At 47.2% G+C, this 21,111-nt stretch overlaps 2 protein-coding genes and 2 long non-coding RNA genes across 7 annotated transcripts in view; 1 reads left to right on the top strand and 3 right to left on the bottom strand.

The window, feature by feature from the left end:
- The window catches only part of SRMS (src-related kinase lacking C-terminal regulatory tyrosine and N-terminal myristylation sites), a 45,249-nt gene extending 43,654 nt beyond the window's left edge, over positions 1 to 1,595 (bottom strand). Inside the window, exon 1 of the mRNA XM_083507561.1 lies at positions 1,020 to 1,595. Coding sequence (XP_083363687.1) covers positions 1,020 to 1,375 — 356 coding nt within the window. The 5' untranslated portion in view covers positions 1,376 to 1,595. The remainder of the gene's footprint in view (positions 1 to 1,019) is intronic.
- The window catches only part of LOC310708962, a 102,638-nt gene that overhangs the window by 47,719 nt on the left and 33,808 nt on the right, over positions 1 to 21,111 (top strand). The gene's annotated exons all lie outside the window — the stretch shown is intronic.
- LOC310708691 (peroxidasin homolog) overlaps positions 4,237 to 21,111 on the bottom strand; it is an 87,917-nt gene continuing 71,042 nt past the window's right edge. For 3 of the 4 annotated variants that reach the window (XM_083507333.1, XM_083507334.1, XM_083507335.1), the window contains 5 exons: positions 16,232 to 16,346; positions 14,581 to 14,674; positions 13,763 to 13,882; positions 9,648 to 12,602; positions 4,237 to 5,988 (listed from right to left, as the gene is read on the bottom strand). In XM_083507333.1, coding sequence (XP_083363459.1) covers positions 13,784 to 13,882; positions 14,581 to 14,674; positions 16,232 to 16,346 — 308 coding nt within the window. In that variant the 3' untranslated portion in view covers positions 4,237 to 5,988; positions 9,648 to 12,602; positions 13,763 to 13,783. Of the gene's footprint in view, positions 5,989 to 9,612; positions 12,603 to 13,762; positions 13,883 to 14,580; positions 14,675 to 16,231; positions 16,347 to 21,111 lie in introns of those variants that run through there. The other variant, XM_083507332.1, reaches the window with a different exon arrangement.
- Positions 7,301 to 9,008, bottom strand: LOC310709847. Its single transcript, XR_014527688.1, has 2 exons — positions 8,342 to 9,008; positions 7,301 to 7,811 (listed from the first exon to the last, which is right to left on the bottom strand). It is a non-coding gene; the product is annotated as an uncharacterized lncRNA (long non-coding RNA).

Below are 21,111 nucleotides of genomic sequence, written 5' to 3'. Positions count from 1 at the left end.
TACACTAATATGTCATACATTAAAAACTTCCCTGAACAGGGCTGCCTTCAGATGTCTTTTAAAGATAGGATAGCTGCTTATTTCCTTCACATTGCACAGGGTGGGCACCAGTACCGAGAAGGCCCTCTGCCTGGTTTCCTGTAGCTTTGCTTCTCGCAATGAGGGAACCGCCAGAAGACCCTCGGAGTTGGACCTCAGCGTCCGGGCAGAATGATGGGGGTGGAGACGCTCCTTCAGGTATACTGGACCGAGGCCGTTTAGGGCTTTAAAGGTCAACACCAACACTTTGAATTGTGCTCAGAAATGTACTGGGAGCCAATGTAGGTCTTTCAAGACTGGTGTTATGTGGTCTCGGTGGCCGCTCCCAGACACCAGTCTAGCTGCCACATTCTGGATTAGTTGTAGTTTCCGGGTCACCTTCTAAGGTAGCCCCACGTAGAGCGCATTGCAGCAGTCCAAGCGGGATATAACTAGAGCATGCACCACTCTGGCGAGACAGTCCGCGGGCAGGTAGGGTCTCAGACTGCGTACCAGGTGGAGCTGGTAGACAGCTGCCCTGGATACAGAATTGATCTGCGCCTCCATGGACAGCTGTGAGTCCAAAATGACTCCCAGGTTGCGCACCTGGTCCTTCAGGGGCACAGTGACCCCATTCAGGACCAGGGAGTCCGCCACACCAACCCACCCCCTGTCCCCCCAAAACAGTACTTCTGTCTTGTCAGGATTCAACCTCAATCCTGCCCACTACCACCCTTGGGTGGGCTCGAACCACCAACCTTCAGGTTAACAGCCAGATGAACTGACCCACTGTGCCATTTATACTAGGGAAGGTTCGCTTCTGGAGATGTTTGGGTAAGATACTTTCTCCTGTTCTTGTTGCTTCTTCCTCACCCCTCCAAAAAAGCCCACACTCCCCAAAACCACGTTGCACAGAACCCACATCATCCTGGAAGCTTTCGGAAACATCTGAACGGTGCTGGCGCGATAGCTGGCAACCCGCAAAAGACTCAGATACTCACGGCTGCTGCACAGACGGTTCCTGGCTGAGCTTGCTGATGTAGTTGGCCGGCACGTAGCCCATTACTGGGTCCCCCGAAAGCCGCCTTGCTAAGACATACCCTCCCTCTTCTTTGAGGACGCAAAGCTTCTCCCCTCTGTTGACGCTCAGCTCATCTGCACTCCTGGCCGTGAAGTCGTAGAGCACCCCAAAGAGGGAGAAAGCGGGTTCTTCGGGGTCGGGATCCAGTGTGGGGTGTAGGGATCCGTCGACCGGCTCCCAGAACTCCAAAGGACAGCTGTTGGAAACCCTGTGGGGCAAAAATTTGTTCCAGAAGGTAGTGAGGAAAGCAAAGTGTTTCCTGATGAACTGGTCCATCCCCTTCCTTTTTTTGCAGAATTGCTCAAGGAGGGTTTAGCTTTGCTATTCCAAAGAGCTTCTCAAAGAAGGTAGCACAGCCTTCATCGCTGCTCTCTTCTTCATCGGCTGCCTGTATCCAGGGACGCCGTGAGCTCCCCTGCTCCCCAAACCGATAAGAAGCAATATGAGATGCCGGCTTGGCGCTGGAACATCTGAGTGCGCTTCTAGGCTCTTGGGAACGCCCAAAAGTGAGAGACCTGAGAATCTGGTGTAACTTGTTCGCTGCAAGCCACAGTCATGGGTTCAGGCCTGCCAGCACATCCGCTGAGGGCAGTTGCAGCTGGAACTCACTTAATTACCGGCTCTGCTCATGCTCTGAGCGCCACTCAAATTAGCACTCATTTCCACAGTGTTGCACAGAATGTGTTTAAATTCACTTCTCTCTGGCATGGCGCCAGCTGTGTCATTTTCAAAGCAGAATTTGAGGGCAAACTCGAATTCTGCAAATTCTAAGGACCTTGGCCGGAAGAGACATAAACAGTATCTTAAGTGTTATCACACATCCCATCCGCTCTAATTTTTGTCAATGTGATGGTATTATACTACACGCCCTAAACATAGTCTCCAGGTATGCGTACCTGTGCACAAATGGACAGCATCTCAAAAGAACTATGAGCAGGGCCGTGGATGAAGTGTGCAGAATATTCTGTTATACAAATTCTAGGTGCTTTTCGCTTGCGTGCTTTGGCTCCTGTCACACTGCGTCATGGGCTTCGGAGTCCACCGGAGACTGTAAAGCCCATGATGCAGTGTGAGCGTACACACATTGGAACATATAAGATCTGAGCAATATGCATTCCTGCCCCCCACTGTGTACTTAGGTCACACTTCCAAATGTCATGTGAGCTTTGCATTACGCAGAAGTTACATTGCGTTCAATGGGATTTACTCCCTAATAAGCTGATAGTGCCATCCTATAGATGCCCACTCAGAAGCAATTGTGCCACAGGGGCTTTCTACGAGGGAAGTTGGCCTAAGCCAGGCTTCCTCAACCTTGGCCCTCCAGATGTTTTGAAACTGCAGTTCCCATCACCCCTGACCACTGGTCCTGCTAGCTAGGGATTATGGGAGCTGTAGGCCAAAAACATCTGGAGGGCCGAGGTTGAGGAAGCCTGGCCTAAGCCAACAAAAATGAACCATGGTTCTACTGCCAATGGTCCATTTTTGTTGACTATGGCTTCTAACTACCCCCCGATACCACCTAGAATATCAGGATGGATAAAAGAAAGAACTTCTTTACACGGGGCATAGTTAAACCTATGGAACTCACTGCCACAGGTCATCAACTTGGTTGGCTTTAGAAGAAGATTGGACAAATTCATGGAGAAGAGGGCAACTGGTCTATGCTCCTGCCTCCAGCTCAGAGGCAGCAACACCAGTTTCTGGAAACTACAGGAGGGGAGAGGGTTCTTATGGTCGAATCCTGCTTGCTTATTGGCCACTGTGAGAACAGGATACTGGACTAGATGGGCCAAAGGCACGATTCAGTAAGGCTCGTCTTATGTTCTTTTTTTTCTTTCTGTTTTTAGTTTTTTTTTATTAAAGATTTTCTTGTTTTACAGAAGTATGTGTAATATCTCTCGTATTTTTTCCATGTAACATTTTTACAAATCAGTTTCATTTGTTGAGACATTGGGGGGGGGGAAAGGGGTGGAGGGGGAAGATGGGGGGTGTGTCGGTTGGCGATGCTTCTGTTTTGCTTAATATATGTGGGGTTTTGTGTCAGCGTTGCTTGTGCAGGTTCTCTGGTGTTCACTTGTGTTCCTTTGGTGGTGAGAGAGGTTGGGGTTGGCCTAGGGTGTGGCTGTTCATTTGTGGTTGGCTGTGGTGGTCTTTGTTTTCATGTGTGTGGGGGGTGGGTGGGTGTTTTGGATCAGGTTAGCCAGATTGATTTGTATGCTGTTGGTGGATTATTGTCATTGTCTTGCTGGGCTGTGTATGTGATAAAGGGGAGATGGCGTCTTATGTTCTGATGTTCACCTATTAGAGAACACGATTTAATAGTGGGAGAGAGTTTTTGCAGACCTTGCCCATGCCTGTTGTGGGACGTCTGTTTATAATCTGAGGATTGGATGTGTGCGTAAACCACCGAGCTACCTGAGCGTACATTTCACAGCTTTGCTCTGTAAAACGGTAGCGGATCCTTTTAAGTTACAGGTAGGTAGCCGTGTTGGGCTGCCGTAGTTGAAACAAAATTGTTATGTACTGAGTTGAATAGGATCCAAACTGCAGCAGTCTGATTGGTCCTAGAACAATAGGATCCAAATTGCAGCAGTCTGATTGGTCCTAGAACAATAGGATTCAGAATGCAGCAGTCTGATTGGTCCAAGAACAATGCAGCAGTATGATTGGTTGGCAGGAACCATCCAATCATGCTCCAGATATAAGTGAATCCACAACCTGATTGGCTTACAGTAGAATTCCAGAATTAACCAATCATGTGCAGCCCATTGTGTAAATAATGTATATAAAGCAGATACTTTGAGGGGACTCTCATTCATTCCTCCTGAATAAAGCTGAAATGAGCTGAATAAAGAGCATGAAATCACTTTGCGACTCTGAGTATATTTCAAAAATAAAAAAATTCTTTCCAGTAGCACCTTAGAGACCAACTAGGTTTGTCATTGGTACGAGCTTTCGTGTGCATGCGCACTTCTTCAGATAGAACTGAGCATGCACACAAAAGCTCATACCAATAACAAACGTAGGTGGTCTCTAAGGTGCTATTGGAAGGAATTTTTTAAATTTTAGATCCTTTTAAGGTGAAGACTGCGAGAAATTTGCTCGAAGGACACACAGAGACACCACACACAGAAATCTATTTTTCTCCACATATAGTTTTATTTCCAATAATGTAGAAATCCAGAATTTTTAAAAAGCTTTTCTTGTCGATCACCTTCCCGCGGTCCAACTTTGGGTTTCTGGCTGAAGGAAACTGGAGGGCGGAATCAGAGAGGCGCTGCATTGCTAAGCTAAACAAATTACACCTACGGGTTTCTTGGTTTGAAACCTTGGCACAAGCAAAAAAACCCCATGCACGTGTTGCATCTAACAAATAATTATGTGCAGAGTAGTGAGATATCTCCACGGCTTGGGCCATCTCTCTCCTGGGAGGAAGGTACACCTGGTATTTTGCCTGGCACAATCCTATTCTTCCTGCTCCCTAGCAGGAAGTGATCGCATACTAGAAGCAGCAGTATCAGGGATGCAACAGGAAATGGACTGTGGTTCTAAGATCACCGAGTTCCTCTTGACACCGTCCAGCTACTCAGAAGAAACTAGAATTTGTGGATAGGATCCACCTCCCTAGCACCCCCTGCTGGCAATGTCCTCAGAACATAGCTGTCAACTTACAGATTTGAAAATAAGGGACCAGCAGCCTCGAAAATAAGGGATCAGCAGCCAAAATAAGGGATTTTCAGAGCACAGGGAGGTTCAACTTCTGAGCCCCTCCGAGCCAAAGGCAGAAAGCCCAGCCAGCAGCCAAACGAAGCCTCAAGCAGTGGTTCCCACAGTGCAGCAACCCACAGTGCAGGGATGCAGCAAGGAAAACTACCATCACCTCTCCACTGGGAAGCGCTGAGCAAAGGCGAGTCCCCAGGCAACGCAGCCGATTTGATCGGCACAAGGCATGCAAACTCCACCCCCCCAGTCATTCTTAGACTCCTTATTGGGTGAGCAACGCAGCCAAGCAACACAGTTGGAGCCTCCCTCCTCCCTGGCCGGCAGGGAGGGAGGGAGAGGAGCTGCTTCCTTTGAAACCTGGGAAATTTAAGGGACATCATCAATAAGGGACAGCAGTGGGACACGGCGCTGGGATAAGGGACTTTCCTGCCAAATAAGGGACGGTTGACAGCTATGCCCCAGAAATGCCAGAATTTGTGCCCATGTGCAATAATCGAGGAATACTTAACACAAGGGCTATTTTTCTTGGAAAAGAGGTGCCGGAACTCACCACGAACGCCTCCCTTGTTCCTCTCATAAGTCTCGAATTGTAGGGGAATGAACACAGTAGGAACACGTTAAGGTAACCGGCAAAGGACAAATCAGTAATCAATAAGCTCAATGCTTTTAGCACCACCGCTTGCAATTCCTTTTAGCTGAAGAGTCCAAGGCAACTTGTACCCAAGAATTACAATGAGCATCATAAACTAACACAGTGGATGGAGCATAGCACCATTTTTTAAAATAGCACCTCAAAATAGACAGAGCACCACAAGTCCAGGTCAAACACTGGTTTTGTATTTCCAGGATAAGCTTCCGAGTAAACTCGCAGTTGCAATAAATACAGAGGAGACGTCACACTGGTTGGAGCTTCAGCGGCAAAGTGGCACAAGGGGTTGGTGTAAGTTTACCAGATTTTTTTCAGTGAATCCGGGGACACTTTCAACTTCAATAGGAATGGCAGGATTTTGTCAGGGGACTGATTTGTAAATCCGGGGACTGTCCCTGGGAAACAGGGATGTCTGGTAACCTTAGGTTAGCGTGTATTGCAGCTAACCAGAAGGTTGGTGGTTCGAGCCCAACCAGGGATGGCTGCGGGCAGGGGCTCTGCTTTGCCTCTGGGCCACCTAGCAGGATGCGGATCCTGCCTCTTTTAGTTTTTTTTTATTAAAGATTTTCTTGTTTTACAGAAGTATGTGTAATATCTCTCGTATTTTTTCCATGTAACATTTTTACAAATCAGTTTCATTTGTTGAGGCATTGGGGGGGGGGGAAGGGGTGGAGGGGGGAAGATGGGGGGGTCGGGTGGCGATGCTTCTGTTTTGCTTAATATATGTGGGGTTTTGCATCAGCATTCCTTGTACAGGTTCTCTGGTGTTCACTTGTGTTCCTTTGGTGGTGAGAGAGGTTGGGGTTGGCCTAGGGTCTGGCTGTTCATTTGTGGTTGGCTGTGGTGGTCTTTGTTTTCGTGTGTGAGTGGGGTGTGTGTGTGTTTTGGATCAGGTTAGCCATATCGATTTGTATGCTGTTGGTGGATTATTGTCATTGTCTTGCTGGGCTGTGTATGTGATAAAGGGGAGACGGCATCTTATGTTCTGATGTTCACCTATTAGAGAACACGATTTAATAGTGGGAGAGAGTTTTTGCAGACCTTGCCCATGCCTGTTGTGGGACGTCTGTTTATAATCTGAGGACTGGGTGTGTGCGTAAACCACCGAGCTACCTGAGCTTGCATTTCACAGCTTTGCTCTGTAAAACGGTAGCGGATCCTTTTAAGTTACAGGTAGGTAGCCGTGTTGGGCTGCCGTAGTTGAAACAAAATTGTTATGTACTGAGTTGAATAGGATCCAAACTGCAGCAGTCTGATTGGTCCTAGAACAATAGGATCCAAATTGCAGCAGTCTGATTGGTCCTAGAACAATAGGATTCAGAATGCAGCAGTCTGATTGGTCCAAGAACAATGCAGCAGTATGATTGGTTGGCAGGAACCACCCAATCATGCTCCAGATATAAGTGAATCCACAACCTGATTGGCTTACAGTAGAATTCCAGAATTAACCAATCATGTGCAGCCCATTGTGTAAATAATGTATATAAAGCAGATACTTTGAGGGGACTCTCATTCATTCCTCCTCACCACTATGAGCTGAATAAAGAGCATGAAATCACTTTGCGACTCTGAGTATATTTCAAAAATAAAAAAATTCTTTCCAGTAGCACCTTAGAGACCAACTAGGTTTGTCATTGGTACGAGCTTTCGTGTGCATGCGCACTTCTTCAGATAGAACTGAGCATGCACACAAAAGCTCATACCAATAACAAACTTAGGTGGTCTCTAAGGTGCTATTGGAAGGAATTTTTTAAATTTTAGATCCTTTTAAGGTGAAGACTGCGAGAAATTTGCTCGAAGCACACACAGTGACACCACACACAGAAATCTATTTTTCTCCACATATAGTTTTATTTCCAATAATGTAGAAATCCAGAATTTTTAAAAAGCTTTTCTTGTCAATCACCTTCCCGCGGTCCAACTTTGGGTTTCTGGCTGAAGGAAACTGGAGGGCGGAATCAGAGAGGCGCTGCATTGCTAAGCTAAACAAATTACACCTACGGGTTTCTTGGTTTGAAACCTTGGCACAAGCAAAAAAACCCCATGCACGTGTTGCATCTAACAAATAATTATGTGCAGAGTAGTGAGATATCTCCACGGCTTGGGCCATCTCTCTCCTGGGAGGAAGGTACACCTGGTATTTTGCCTGGCACAATCCTATTCTTCCTGCTCCCTAGCAGGAAGTGATCACATACTAGAAGCAGCAGTATCAGGGATGCAACAGGAAATGGACTGTGGTTCTAAGATCACCGAGTTCCTCTTGACACCGTCCAGCCACTCAGAAGAAACTAGAATTTGTGAATAGGATCCATCTCCCTAGCACCCCCTGCTGGCAGTGTCCTCAGAACATAGCTGTCAACTTACAGATTTGAAAATAAGGGACCAGCAGCCTCGAAAATAAGGGATCAGCAGCCAAAATAAGGGATTTTCAGAGCACAGGGAGGTTCAACTTCTGAGCCCCTCCGAGCCAAAGGCAGAAAGCCCAGCCAGCAGCCAAACGAAGCCTCAAGCAGTGGTTCCCACAGTGCAGCAACCCAGCAAAGGGGACGCAGCAAGGAAAACTACCGTCACCTCTCCACTGGGAAGCGCTGAGCAAAGACAAGTCCCCAGGCAACGCAGCCGATTTGATCGGCACAAGGCCTGCAAGCTCCACCCCCCAGTCATTCTTAGATTCCTTATTGGGTGAGCAATGCAGCCAAGCAACACAGTTGGAGCCTCCCTCCTCCCTGGCCGGCAGGGAGGGAGGGAGAGGAGCTGCTTCCTTTGAAACCTGGGAAATTTAAGGGACATCATCAATAAGGGACAGCAGTAGGACACGGCGCTGGGATAAGGGACTTTCCCGCCAAATAAGGGACGGTTGACAGCTATGCCTCAGAAATGCCAGAATTTGTGCCCATGTGCAATAATCGAGGAATACTTAACACAAGGGCTATTTTTCTTGGAAAAGAGGTGCCGGAACTCACCGCGAACGCCTCCCTTGTTCCTCTCATAAGTCTCGAATTGTAGGGGAATGAACACAGTAGGAACACCTTAAGGTAACCGGGAAGGGACAAATCAGTAATCAATAAGCTCAATGCTTTTAGCACCACCGCTTGCAATCCCTTTTAGCTGAAGAGTCAAAGGCAACCTGGACCCAAGAATTACAATGAGCATCATAAACTAACACAGTGGATGGAGCATAGCACCATTTTTTAAAATAGCACCTCAAAATAGACAGAGCACCACAAGTCCAGGTCAAACCCTGGTTTTGTATTTCCAGGATAAGCTTCAGAGTAAACTCGCAGTTGCAATAAATACAGAGGAGACGTCACACTGGCTGGAGCTTCAGCAGCAAAGTGGCACAAGGGGTTGGTGTAAGTTTACCAGATTTTTTTCAGTGAATCCGGGGACACTTTTCAACTTCAATAAGAATGGCAGGATTTTGTCAGGGGACTGATTTGTAAATCCGGGGACTGTCCCTGGGAAACAGGGATGTCTGGTAACCTTAGGTTAGTGTGTATTGTAGCTAACCAGAAGGTTGGTGGTTCGAGCCCAACCAGGGATCATAGAATCATAGAGTTGGAATAGACCACAAGGGCCATCGAGTCCAACCCCAGCAGGAAACACCATCAGAGCACTCCTGACATATGGTTGTCAAGCCTCTGCTTAAAGACCTCCAAAGTAGGAGACTCCACCACACTCCTTGGCAGCAAATTCCACTGTCGAACAGCTCTTACTGTCAGGAAGTTCTTCCTAATGTTTAGGTGGAATCTTCTTTCTTGTAGTTTGGATCCATTGCTCCGTGTCCGCTTCTCTGGAGCAGCAGAAAACAACCTTTCTCCCTCCTCTATGTGACATCCTTTTATATATTTGAACATGGCTATCATATCACTCCTTAACCTCCTCTTCTCCAGGCTAAACATGCCCAGCTCCCTTAGCTGTTCCTCATAAGGCATCGTTTCCAGGCCTTTGACCATTTTGGTTGCCCTCCTCTGGACACGTTCCAGTTTGTCAGTGTCCTTCTTGAACTGTGGTGCCCAGAACTGGACACAGTACTCCAGGTGAGGTCTGACCAGAGCAGAATACAGTGGCACTATTACTTCCCTTGATCTAGATGCTATACTCCCATTGATGCAGCCCAGAATTGCATTGGTTTGGATGGCTGCGGGCAGGGGCTCTGCTTTGCCTCTGGGCCACCTAGCAGGATGCAAATCCTGCCTCTTAGATAGCTTCCATGGCACAATGCCACAGTTATGGCTTCTCCCCAGCCACCGTGGAGAGCAGGGGACAGCAAACTTTTTCAGCAGGGGGCCGGTCCACTGCCCCTCAGACCTTGTGGGGGGCAGGACTATATTTTGAAAAAAAGAAATGAATGAATTCCTATGCCCCACAAATAACCCAGAGATGCATTTTAAATAACCCTATAACCTCCAAACTCCACAACATTCTACTCATGTAAAAACATGCTGATCATCTGCAGGCCAGGTTTAGAAGGTGATTGGGCCAGATCCGGCACCTGGGCCTTAGTTTGCCTACCCAGAGTATTGCTGAGATGGTGCCTAGAGAGCCCTAGCTTCCAGGCAGACCTGCAATGCCCAGGATTATTTCTGGAAAACCACGACAGCTTCATGGTTTAACTCTGTAGCTTCAGCATGGGCTTAGGATGTTGACCCAGGGAATCCCTACATTTGCGCATTGGCTGCAGGTGCTAAGAGAGAAGAAGGCAACTTGCTCATGTTCCTATAGGATGGGGAATGATGCAGCAGCCGGGGTAGGGGGAAAGCGGTCCCTGCTTCCATGTGCTTTCGACTCAGGTTTCCTAATCATCACCCGTCTGCAGCAGGCCAGGGCAGGCTGAGGGCTCTTCCAGGCGACCAGTTTATTGAGCATTCATCCTGACTTGTTTGCAGAGAAATTAGACCAAGCCTCTGTGCACATTATTGGATTAAATGCAGCTGGGTTGCTTCTTTATCTCAATTTGGATCAAAGGTGGTGGGGGAGTCTAGGGTTGCCATGTGTCCTCTTTTTCCAGGACACATCCTCTTTTTCAGGGGCAAAATTTCTGTCCGGGTAGATTTTTTTAAATTTGTGAAAATGTCTCTGGCTATACTTTCTGGATGAGACATAGACATAACTGGTGGTTGAAGACTTGCTTTCCTCTTCCCTTCTCCTGCCCCCTCAGCAACATATCACAGCTTCTAGAGCCTACATATAGTAAAAGTAAAGGTAAAGGTACCCCTGACCATTAGGTCCAGTCGCGGATGACTCTGGGGTTGTGGTGCTCATCTCACTCTGTAGGCTGAGGGAGCCGACATTTGTCCGCAGACAGCTTCCGACTCATGTGGCCAGCATGACTAAGCTGCTTCTGGTGAATCAGAGCAGCACACGGAAATGCCATTTACCTTCCCGCCAGAGTGGTACCTATTTATCTACTTACACTTTGACGTGCTTTTGAACTGCTAGGTGGGCAGGAGCTGGGACTGAACAACAGGAGCTCACCCCGTCGCGGGGATTTGAACCGCCGACCTTCTGATCGGCAAGCCCTAGGCTCTGTTATAGTAGGGTTATTTAAAACAAGGGTGGTCCTAGCATCCTCTTTTTTGCTCGACAAAATATCTCAACTCTAAAGTCAGCAAAATGCAGTATTTCATAAGGAATGGTGGAAGGGGATTTCTGCCAGCGTCATGTGTACGCTACTTCCCAAACCAGTGGCAGGACCGCACTGATTGCAGAGAGGGCAGAACTGTGTTCACAGCTCAGATGTTGTGTGTTGACACCTGTCTGTCTGATGTTGGCTATTTAATGCTCTTTCACTCCGGGGAGATGAGACAATGTTGGCTGCTTAATGCGCATTTGCTCCAGTTTGCTTGTGGGGAGGTTAGATGGCGTCGATGCAAAGCCAGCGTTATCCCTCACCTTCCGGTACATAGAATCATAGAACTGTAGAGTTGGAAAGGACATCTCCAGGCAGGGCTGAGAGAGACTCCTACCCAAAAACTGGGGAGCCACTGCCAGTCAGCACAGATCTACAGGGACCAATGGTCTATGGCAGCTTCCTGTGTTGTGCCAGAGCTCTCAATCAACTTTGATTACTCAACCTGAACTTGCCAGTTTGTGAATGAAACAGCAACAGTCTGGAAGCGCCCTGAGATTGTTTGGGCAGGTTACTGGGCACCTGGATGGAAACCAGATCTGCATCAAAGAACAGTCTGCGGAGGTGCTTTGCTAATGAGAATCCTGCTCACCACACCATTGGCAATGTGCTTTCCATGTGCCAGCCGACTAAAAGCCTCCCGGAAGTTTTGGGGCGGGTGGAAGTGTCTTTTGTCAAAAAGGGCAGAAGCAGCTGTTGGAATGTAGCCCAAGGAGAAGCAAATTCAGCGTCGGCTCAAGTATCCAAGCGGGTCTCCATTCGGTTGGGGCGTTTCTTTCAAAATTTCACCCGTAGCTTCGGAGCGATTGTTGAGAAGAAGGAGCCTAAGGGAGAGTTCAGCCCACCTCTTCCCAGCTATGCTTTTCAACACGACTGGCTTTGCACCTGGCATGGCAGGGGGCCGTTTCTGACAGACGTGTCCCTTCTTGTTGGATTCCGCGGCCTGCTGTCGAAAGCTCTTCTCGGTTCATCAGTTGCTCAGCGATTCGGATTTTTCCCCCGCCACCAGCACGTGTGCTCAGCAAACGTTGGCTTTGCTCGGGCCCCAGGTGGGTCTTTGAAGACTGCTCTTTGTGACTGCGCCTCTGCGAAAGATCGAATTGGGCAGGATGGCTTGCAAAAAAATGGGAAGGAGAGCTTCCCTGGGGTGACGGGATTTATTCTAAAGCAGCGTTCACCATTCTTAGCCAAGTGCTTTAAAGAGAGGAAGCGATGCCCTCGGAGATTCCAGGAGGAAACTGCTCTGGACAGCGTATAGAAGCCAAGAATAAGTCATTCCTTGATGAGGCAAGGGGAAGTAATGGAGATCTGGGGGGTCTGTGGCTTATCAGTGCAGTGGGCGAGGGGTTCAGAGAAGCGCAGTAGTTCGGAGAGGCATGACCAGATTTCGACGAACCCTTGGTCGTAATGATGTTGACACTGAGGGTCTCAATTGAAGGAAAACGGGCTTTTCTTGGGGGGAACAGCTAGTGCATCTTGACGACAGTTCGCAAAACAGCCTGAGGAGGACAAAACAGGGCAGAGGCGCATTAAAACTGAAGGCAGGGAGTTTTTTCAAGGTGGCACATTAAGTCCTGGTTGTGGAGCAAAGAGCTGGTTCCGTGCAGGCTAGGAAAACCTGCGTTTGCCGCTCTGCTGAAGCTGACAGCCAGAACCTTTGGCCCTGGCGAGACCCACAGGACACCTAAATATGATGCTGCAGTTAATTTGGGTGAGTTCCAAAATATTAGTATAGGTAAAGGGACCCCTGACCATTAGGTCCAGTCGTGACCGACACTGGGGTTGTGGTGCTCATCTCGCTTTATTGGCTGAGGGAGCCAGTGTACAGGTTCCGGGTCATGTGGCCAGCATGACTAAGCCGCTTCTGGTGAACCAGAGCAGCGCACGGAAACGCCGTTTACCTTCCCGCCGGAGCGGTACCTATTTATCTACTTGCACTTTGACGTGCTTTCGAACTGCTACATTAGCAGGAGCAGGGACCGAGCAACGGGAGCTCACCCCATCACGGGGATTCGAACCGCCAACCTTCTGATCGGCAAGCCATAGGCTCAGTGGTTTAACCCACAGCGCCACCCATGTCCCTCCAAAATATTAAATCATGTTAAGTAAACGTAATTGTATTTCAAGAAATACCAAGCCCATTGGCAGGGGTACATCTCACTGATCAACCGCAAATAATTCTGCCTGGAGATTTTTGCTTGCAGCCCTGGAAATTTTTCTTTATTTCCCCCACATTCCCCATTTAAGAAAAGCTGAAAATTCAGGGGAAGGTGGCTGAGCCCGAGAAGCGTCCTACTGCACCAGACCAAATAGCTCAGTCAGTAGAGCATAAGGCTCTTAATCTCAGGGTTGTGGGTTTGAGCCCCAAGTTGGGCAAAAGATTCCTGCATTGCACGGGGTTAGACTAGATGACCCTCGGGGTCCCTTCTAACTCTACAGTTCTAGGATTCTATGAAATGCCTGTCTAGGCCATCATTCCTTCTCCAGTGGCCAGTCAGATGCCAGAACCCATAAGCAAGGCAGAAAGGGGTGACAAGCACACAAGAATACAGGTTTGCTACCACAGAAGGTGCTCTTGAAACTCCAGCTGCCTTCAGCAACTGCCCCATAACACACACACACAACACACACACACTTTCAACATGGATTTTCTTCTCACATTAGCACCGTGCAGAGTGGGTCATCTTTTCCTCAAGGCGGCTCCACTCTTCTGCTGCCAGCCATATCTGGATGTGGTGCTTCTTTGATGCTGCCTCAGTTGACTTTCCAAGCCGTTAACCTGAAAGCGGAGGAAACAAGAGGCCTCATTAACGGGTCAGCAACTGCATTCAAAGGTGGGGATGCAATCCAGAGATTCTTGGTCTACGTTTGGCGCCAGCCTGGCTGCAGGAGTTGCTGGAAGGAGGCATGCAAGGCACCATCCAACTGCCTTAGGGATTTGTGTAGGGTTTACTCCTCAGCCTTTTCTCCAACCAAAAATCTCCCACCAGGTGGCGGAGGTTTAGGACCAGAATTTCCCTTCTCCTACTGTTATATACTGAGTTGAATAGGATCCAAAAGGCATTCTCGGAGTCGAGAGTGGATTTCATGCTCTTTATTCAGCTCATAGTGGTGAGGAGGAATGGAAGTTCCCCCAGAATGTCTGCTTTATATACATTATTTACACAATGGGCCCACGTGATTGGCTAATTCTGGGATTCTCCTGTAGGCCAATCAGGTTGCGGATTCACTTCCACCTGGAGCTGTATTGGGTGGCTCCTGTGGACCAATCAGACTGCTGCATTCTGGACCCTATTGTTCTAGGACCAATCAGACTGCTGCATTCTGGACCCTATTGTTCTAGGACCAATCAGACTGCTGCCTTTTGGATCCTATTCAACTCAGTGCATAATATGTACCACCCCTTCCCTAACACCCCATACTCTCGAAGAAAAGAATGCACTTTAAATGTTTGGTGGGTACGCAGCCAAAGTCTACCTTTCTCTGAAGCGAGGAGATGGTTTTTTCCAGTTCTTTTACTAATGCCTCGAGGTCCTCCTCTGAGGGCGGGTTCTGAGAAGGTTCCTCCGGCCTGCAAGGAAAGGTAGGAAAAAGAGGCAGGGGTTCATTTGAGGGGCGTGTCCAGGTGACTGCTCTCTCCTGCTATGAGCAAGGCAAAGGGATGCTGAGGTTGGGTAGGATGTGCAATTGACCTTCTTCAAATTTTGAACCTCAACGGTCTTCTCTTCCCTTGCCTATCCCCCAACCTGCCGCCCATTGTCCCAGGAAGCACGATAAGGTATTGGTTGGGTCCACGATAAGGTATTGGTTGGGTCCAACATACAAGGTCCAAAATCCTTGAACACCTGCCTGCTTTGAAAATGCTTTCCAAACAATCAGGCACAGAGTTATCAGAGCAGGCACAAATTTGGCATTTTAGGCAGCAGCAAGAAAAAGGGATTTGGGGCATAATATTCAGATTTCAGATTGGGAAAGGTTATGGAAAACGGATTTGAAATTTGTGACATATTGTACGCTGAAAGAAAAGTTGTACTGCTGGTATTTAACTCCTAGTAAACTAGCAAAAAAGGGGGGGACGCGGGTGGCGCTGTGGTCTAAACCACTGAGCTTAGGACCTGCCGATCAGAAGGTCGGCGGTTCGAATCCCTGCGACGGGGTGAGCTCCCGTTGCTTGGTCCCTGCTCCTGCCAACCTAGCAGTTCGAAAGCACATCAAAGTGCAAGTAGATAAATAGGTACCGCTCTGGCGGGAAGGTAAACGGCGTTTCTGTGTGCTGCTCTGGTTTCACCAGAAGTGGCTTAGTCATGCTGGCCATATGACCTGGAAGCTGTACGCCGGCTCCCTCGGCCAATAAAGCGAGATGAGCGCTGCAACCCCAGAGTCATCCGCGATTGGACCTAATGGTCAGGGGTCCCTTTACCTTTACCTTAAACTAGCAAAAATATATAAAGCAAGTACAAATAACTGCTGGAAATGTAAAGAAAAAAAAGGTACCTTTTATCATATGTGGTGCTCATGTATGGTAATAAAGGCTTTCTGGGAAATGATATATAATGAACTGAAAAAATGTTTCAAATAACTTTTGTAAAAACAACAACCAGAAGCCTTTCTATTAGAAATTATAGGTACCGACATTCCAAAGGAACAGAAAAGACTATGTATGTATGCAACAACAGCAGCACGGATGCTATTAGCCCAGAGATGGAAAGAAGAAAGAGTCCCCTACCAGAGAGGAATGGCAAACTAAACTGTTAGGCTATGCTGAAATGGCAAAACCGACCAGAAAACTCAGAGATCAGGAAGACAAAAAATTCAAGAAAGAATGGGGAAAGTTTATAATTTATTTAGGAGACCACTGTAAGCAGATGAAAACATTAGCAGGATTTTAATCTCACTTGTAATGTAACAAATACTATGGACAATATGGATAGACATAAAATATAGATTGCGAAATAATATGCAGTTGAAAATGTTGGCAACAGGAACCATGGAGAGAATTGGGGGGGTGTGTGCTGAGATTCAGAGTAATCTCTCTACATGGATGTGTATTTGGTATGGCTATAAATTCATATTTCTAAACTCAAATAAAAATGATTTGTGAAGAAAAAGTGACCAGTCTGCAGCTTACCTTAGATCCCCAGGCTTGGCCTTGGAAGGGTTTTCTTCTGGGTAGCTGAAGCCAGAAGATCTTTTGCTTCGGAACTGTTGGGAGAGGGCTCTAAACTGGCCCCGGGTCCTGCAATCTGGGGGGAAGAGGAAGGGGTGAGTTTTGTGGGAATGTTCTGGGGTGCAAGAGAGGATATATTGACTAATTATATCCTTATCCAAGTTCCCAAAATATCAGCAGAGTTTACAGACATTCCCCTTTAAGTTCGCAACGGTAACGTGTGCACAGGTTCGCTAGAACCTCTATAATAATTACTCTGGTAATTTCCCCTTTGTTCCCTCTTAAAATACAAGACACAACACAGTCTTTATAAAAGTATAAAAGAGTTTACTCACGTTCTGTTCACAACATGATCCCAGAAGGCAGACAGCTTAAAAAGTTACATACACTTAGAATCTATCTTGTTGCAAGATAGACCTTATCTCCTCTCTTGGCTGAGAGCCAAGAGGGCATCTTTACATGCTTCCTCATCGAAGGAAAATGGCAGAGAGAGAGAGATGGCTGCCTGCCCTGTGCTTTTGTCATTACCTGCACAGGTGAGGCCACACCCACCTCTGGTCACATGCGGAGGAAGTCCGTCCCCAGGAAGTTTACCTGCTTGCTGGACAGACATCCCTCCCCATGTTGTAACATGTACACTCTAGGAATGTTGTCATTGACTGCCCCTGTGTTTACATCCCACAAGTTTGAGGCAGCAGGGTTTGAAAAGCTCAGAAACACTGGAAGAATGCTTATACAGTAGTACATCGGGTTACATACGCTTCAGGTTACAGACGCTTCAGGTTACAGACTCCGTTAACCCAGAAATAGTGCTTCAGGTTAAGCACTTTGCTTCAGGATGAGAACAGAAATCGTGCTCTAGTGGCGTGGTGGCAGCAGGAGGCCCCATTAGCTAAAGTGGTGCTTCAGGTTAGGAACAGTTTCAGGTTAAGAACGGACCTCCGGAACGAATTAAGTACTTAACCCGAGGTACCACTGTATAACTCCTATTCCAAAACAAGACAGAGAGCCTGAGCAGCTAAAAAATTATCAACCCATATCTCTGTTGAATGATGATTATAAACTTTTTGCAAATATACAGTCATACCTCAGGTTACAGACGCTTCAGGTTGCGTTTTTCAGGTTACAGACTGCCAAAACCTGGAAGTACCGGAACGGGTTACTTCCGGGTTTCGGCGGTCGAGCGTGCACAGAAGCGCTAAATCGCTTTGCGCATGAGCAGAAGACGAAATAGCAACCCGCGCGTGCGCAGACGTGCCGCTGCGGGTTACGAACGCTGCAGGTTGTGAATGTGCATCCCCATGGATCACGTTCGCAACCCAAGCATCCACTGTATTAGCAAATAGGTTGAAATTGGTATTAAAAGAGGCAATTCATTATGACCAGGTTGGGCTTTTGCCAAAAAAACCCCTCATGGAATATGCAGAAATGGCGAAACTTACTGGAAGAAAAGGAAATCAAGATAACAAACTCTTTTTTATAAAAGAATGGAAATGGTTTACTGAATATTTACAGATAAATTGTAAACAGATAAAAACACAAGCAGGATTATTGCAATAACCTGCAGTTTTGCAAGGGTATATATGCACAACAGATAATGAAATGAGCAAGTGAAAGGAATTTGGATATGCAGAAGTTTTTTTTGTTTTTTTTAAATATATACATATATTAAGGAACTGCAGAAAGAGGAGGAAGGAAGTCAAATTTTGAAATGTTAAATTGATTGTAAAATTAATGAAATGTATAAACTTGGAAAGTATAAATAAAAACTTTTTAAAAAACTAAAAAAATGAAAAGCTCCGAAACACATGCCCATCCCCCAAATATTTATCATATTAGTTGTCAGGGAACTGCCATCGGAGGAACAGGTGGTGGAAGAGCTCACGGAGGCTGGGAGAGACCCAGCAGCTGAAGCAGGAACCAGCAGGGGGAGAGGTGGGTCTCTGAGGGAAAGCGAGCAAGAGGGAGGGCTCAGGGATACGTCCAGCGAGAACAGTGGGGAGGTTTCTGAACCTCCCATAGGGAGACCCACTCCTCGCCGGAAACTGTCACGCCGCGAGTCCAGAAGACGTGTTTCCGTTAAGGAGCTTTTATGCTGGAAGTGATTCCGAAAGCAACCACTGTCGGAATCTGCCAGTGACTAGAGCAGCCATGTCTGAGGGGCTCTGTCACAGACAGAGGTTTGTGGGCTTGAACAAACTCTGAGGGACTACGATTTTACGCACAAGCAGCCATCATCCCATCACAGCAGTGTTCCATGTTTAGTGGCTTCTGGGCAGAGGGAGGTGGAGGGTGAGGTTTTCAGGCTTCATTTCATCTTGAAAAGGAAGCCTTATTATTATTATTATTATTATTATTATTATTATTATTATTAAATTTTATACCACCATCTGTAAATCTCAGGGTGGTTCTCAGAATAAAATGCAAGATAACACAAAATACATAATAAAAACAAGAACATAACACACCAATAACCTCGCTCACCCCACCTCCTCCCACAAACATACTTAAAAGGATCTAGGATGCAGGCCAAGGCTGGGTTGAAGAGGACTGTTTTCACCTGGCACCTAAAGTTGTATAATGATTGCGCCTGAGGAGAGCATTCCACAAATGGGAGCCACTACAGAAAAGGCCCTGTTTTCGTGTTGCCACCCCGCTGACCTCTTTTGGAGGAGCCACACAAAGAAGGGCCTTAAATGATGATCGCAGGGTCTGGGCTGCTTCCTATGGGGAGACACACCTCTCTAATAATTTGCTTACAAAAATCCAGGTACGGCAGAAGTGTATGTTTGTGTGTACAGAAATAAGCCTTTTTTTTAAAAAAAAAATAATTTTTATTAACAGGCCAATCAAATCACATTATTTCCAAATCACATTAGTTCCAAATTATACAGCCAGATTTTTAAATTTTGTTGGGGGTACCCATACTTCAAGCTCCGAACGGGGGTCCAAGCATCACTTATATTGCTGCTTTAATTAGACAATTCTATCCAGTTCTGTCCAGATAGTCTCTTTATTACTTTCTTCATCTTCTTGTTGCTTTCATATATTCCTTTCTTTGCGATCTCTGATCATCTTCACAAGCGGGTTGGAAACAAACATCTTCTGTGTGGGTTTTAGACTCTCCCAAAAATCATATCACATAGGGACAGACGCCATTCCACACTTCCGTAAAGAATTTATCCTCGGTCTGTCCTTTAATTTTCCCAGGCTTGCCAAGTATATCACAAAGGGCTCTGCCAGGTTTAGATCACATTCCAATCATCATTCACATTCCAATGATCCTGATCCTCCGCCCCCCGTCTTTCTTAGACAAGCCTGTCTTAGCGAGACGCCATTTAAAACTGCGTCATAAAAACTTTCCTATGTTCTCCAATGTTTACCAGTCCCCTCTTTGATCAGTAATTCACTCCACACAGTTCTTGAATTCCTGCTTGTGATTAATAAAATGCAACGATCTTCTTTCTGGGGTGGAGGGTTATTAATACTCACATAAGGCAAAGAAAAGAAAAGTTTTTTCCTCCACCCCCCTTCCGTTTCACTCCAAACATACCAGTCTCTTAATGGTGATTCATCACTTGATTTATTTGTCCCATCTGTCGCTCCGGTCACAGAGATCCATTAATCAGCAGTCTTATCTCCCGAACTTCGCTTGATGTATGTGCTTTAGCTTCTTTCCAATTATATGGTTCCAATTATATTTTCGAGCTAAAGCGAACCCGGGCTCTGATTGGAGACAGCATCAGGAAGAGCCGACTTCACCAAGGGCTTGTGCCAAGTGACCGGGCACCCCCTCTTTCAAATTCAGGGGTGCATTATGGACACCGCTGGCAAGGCAGTCCCCCCATCTCCTTGGGGGGGGGGGGCGGGAAGGCTGCATACTTCCCATAGCAGCCTCTTAATTACCTTGTGTGGGTCGGAGAGATGTTATTGTCGGCCATCTTCCAATGCGCCACCTGGTGGCCCCCCAGAAATAAGCCTTTAGGCAGGTGGCGCTTGCCACAACTAGGAACGCAAGGAGAAATCTGATTCATTTCACGTTTGGAAGCAAATCTCTCCAATTTCAACTTTTCAAAACAGTAGGCATTTTACCATTAGAAATTAAAAAAGACATAAGACCACTGTTCATGTATGCCACCACAGCAGCAAGAATTATTGTGGCAAGGAAGTGGAAAAACGAAACAAAACCGACAATCTCAGATTGGCAGATACTCATTGTCAGGGAACTGCCATCGGAGGGACAGGTGGTGGAGGGGCTCAGGGAGGAAGGAAGAGACTCAACAGCTGAAGCAGGAACCAGCAGGGGGAGGAGTGGATCTCTGAGGGAATGCGAGCAGGAGGGAGGGCTCAGAGACGCTTCCAGCGAGAACAGTGGGGAGGTATCTGAAGCTCCCATAGGGAGACCCACACCTCGCCGGAAACTGTAACGCCGTGAGTCTAGAAGGCGGGTTTCCGTTAAGGAGCTCTTATGTTGGAGACGATTCCGAAAACAACCACTGTCGGAATCTACAAGTGACTAGGGCAGACATGTTTGTGGAGCTCTGTCACACACAGAGGTTTGTGAAGTGGCACAAACTCTGAGGGAGCACGATTTTATGCACAAGCAGCTAATCATCCCATCACAGCATTCCGACAGTCTTTGTAAGCTGTTTGTGCAGGAGCAGGCATCATGAGCGACCCAGCCGGAACCGAAGGAGCAGGGGTTGGAGCTGGTCCAAGCTTGGAAGAAAGGTACCGAGCGTTGGAAATCCAACTTGCGCTGCAGACGGCGAGGCTTGAGGAGAGAAGGGCTCAGGATGCAGACAAGAAGGGGAGAGCCACCCAGTTCCCCAGAAAGGTAC

The sequence above is a fragment of the Podarcis liolepis genome, assembly GCF_965112155.1.
Source record: "Podarcis liolepis genome assembly, chromosome: 6".
NCBI lineage: Eukaryota > Metazoa > Chordata > Lepidosauria > Squamata > Lacertidae > Podarcis > Podarcis liolepis.
Note: the sequence above shows the minus strand (reverse complement) of the source record. Positions and strands in the feature narration are given on the sequence as shown.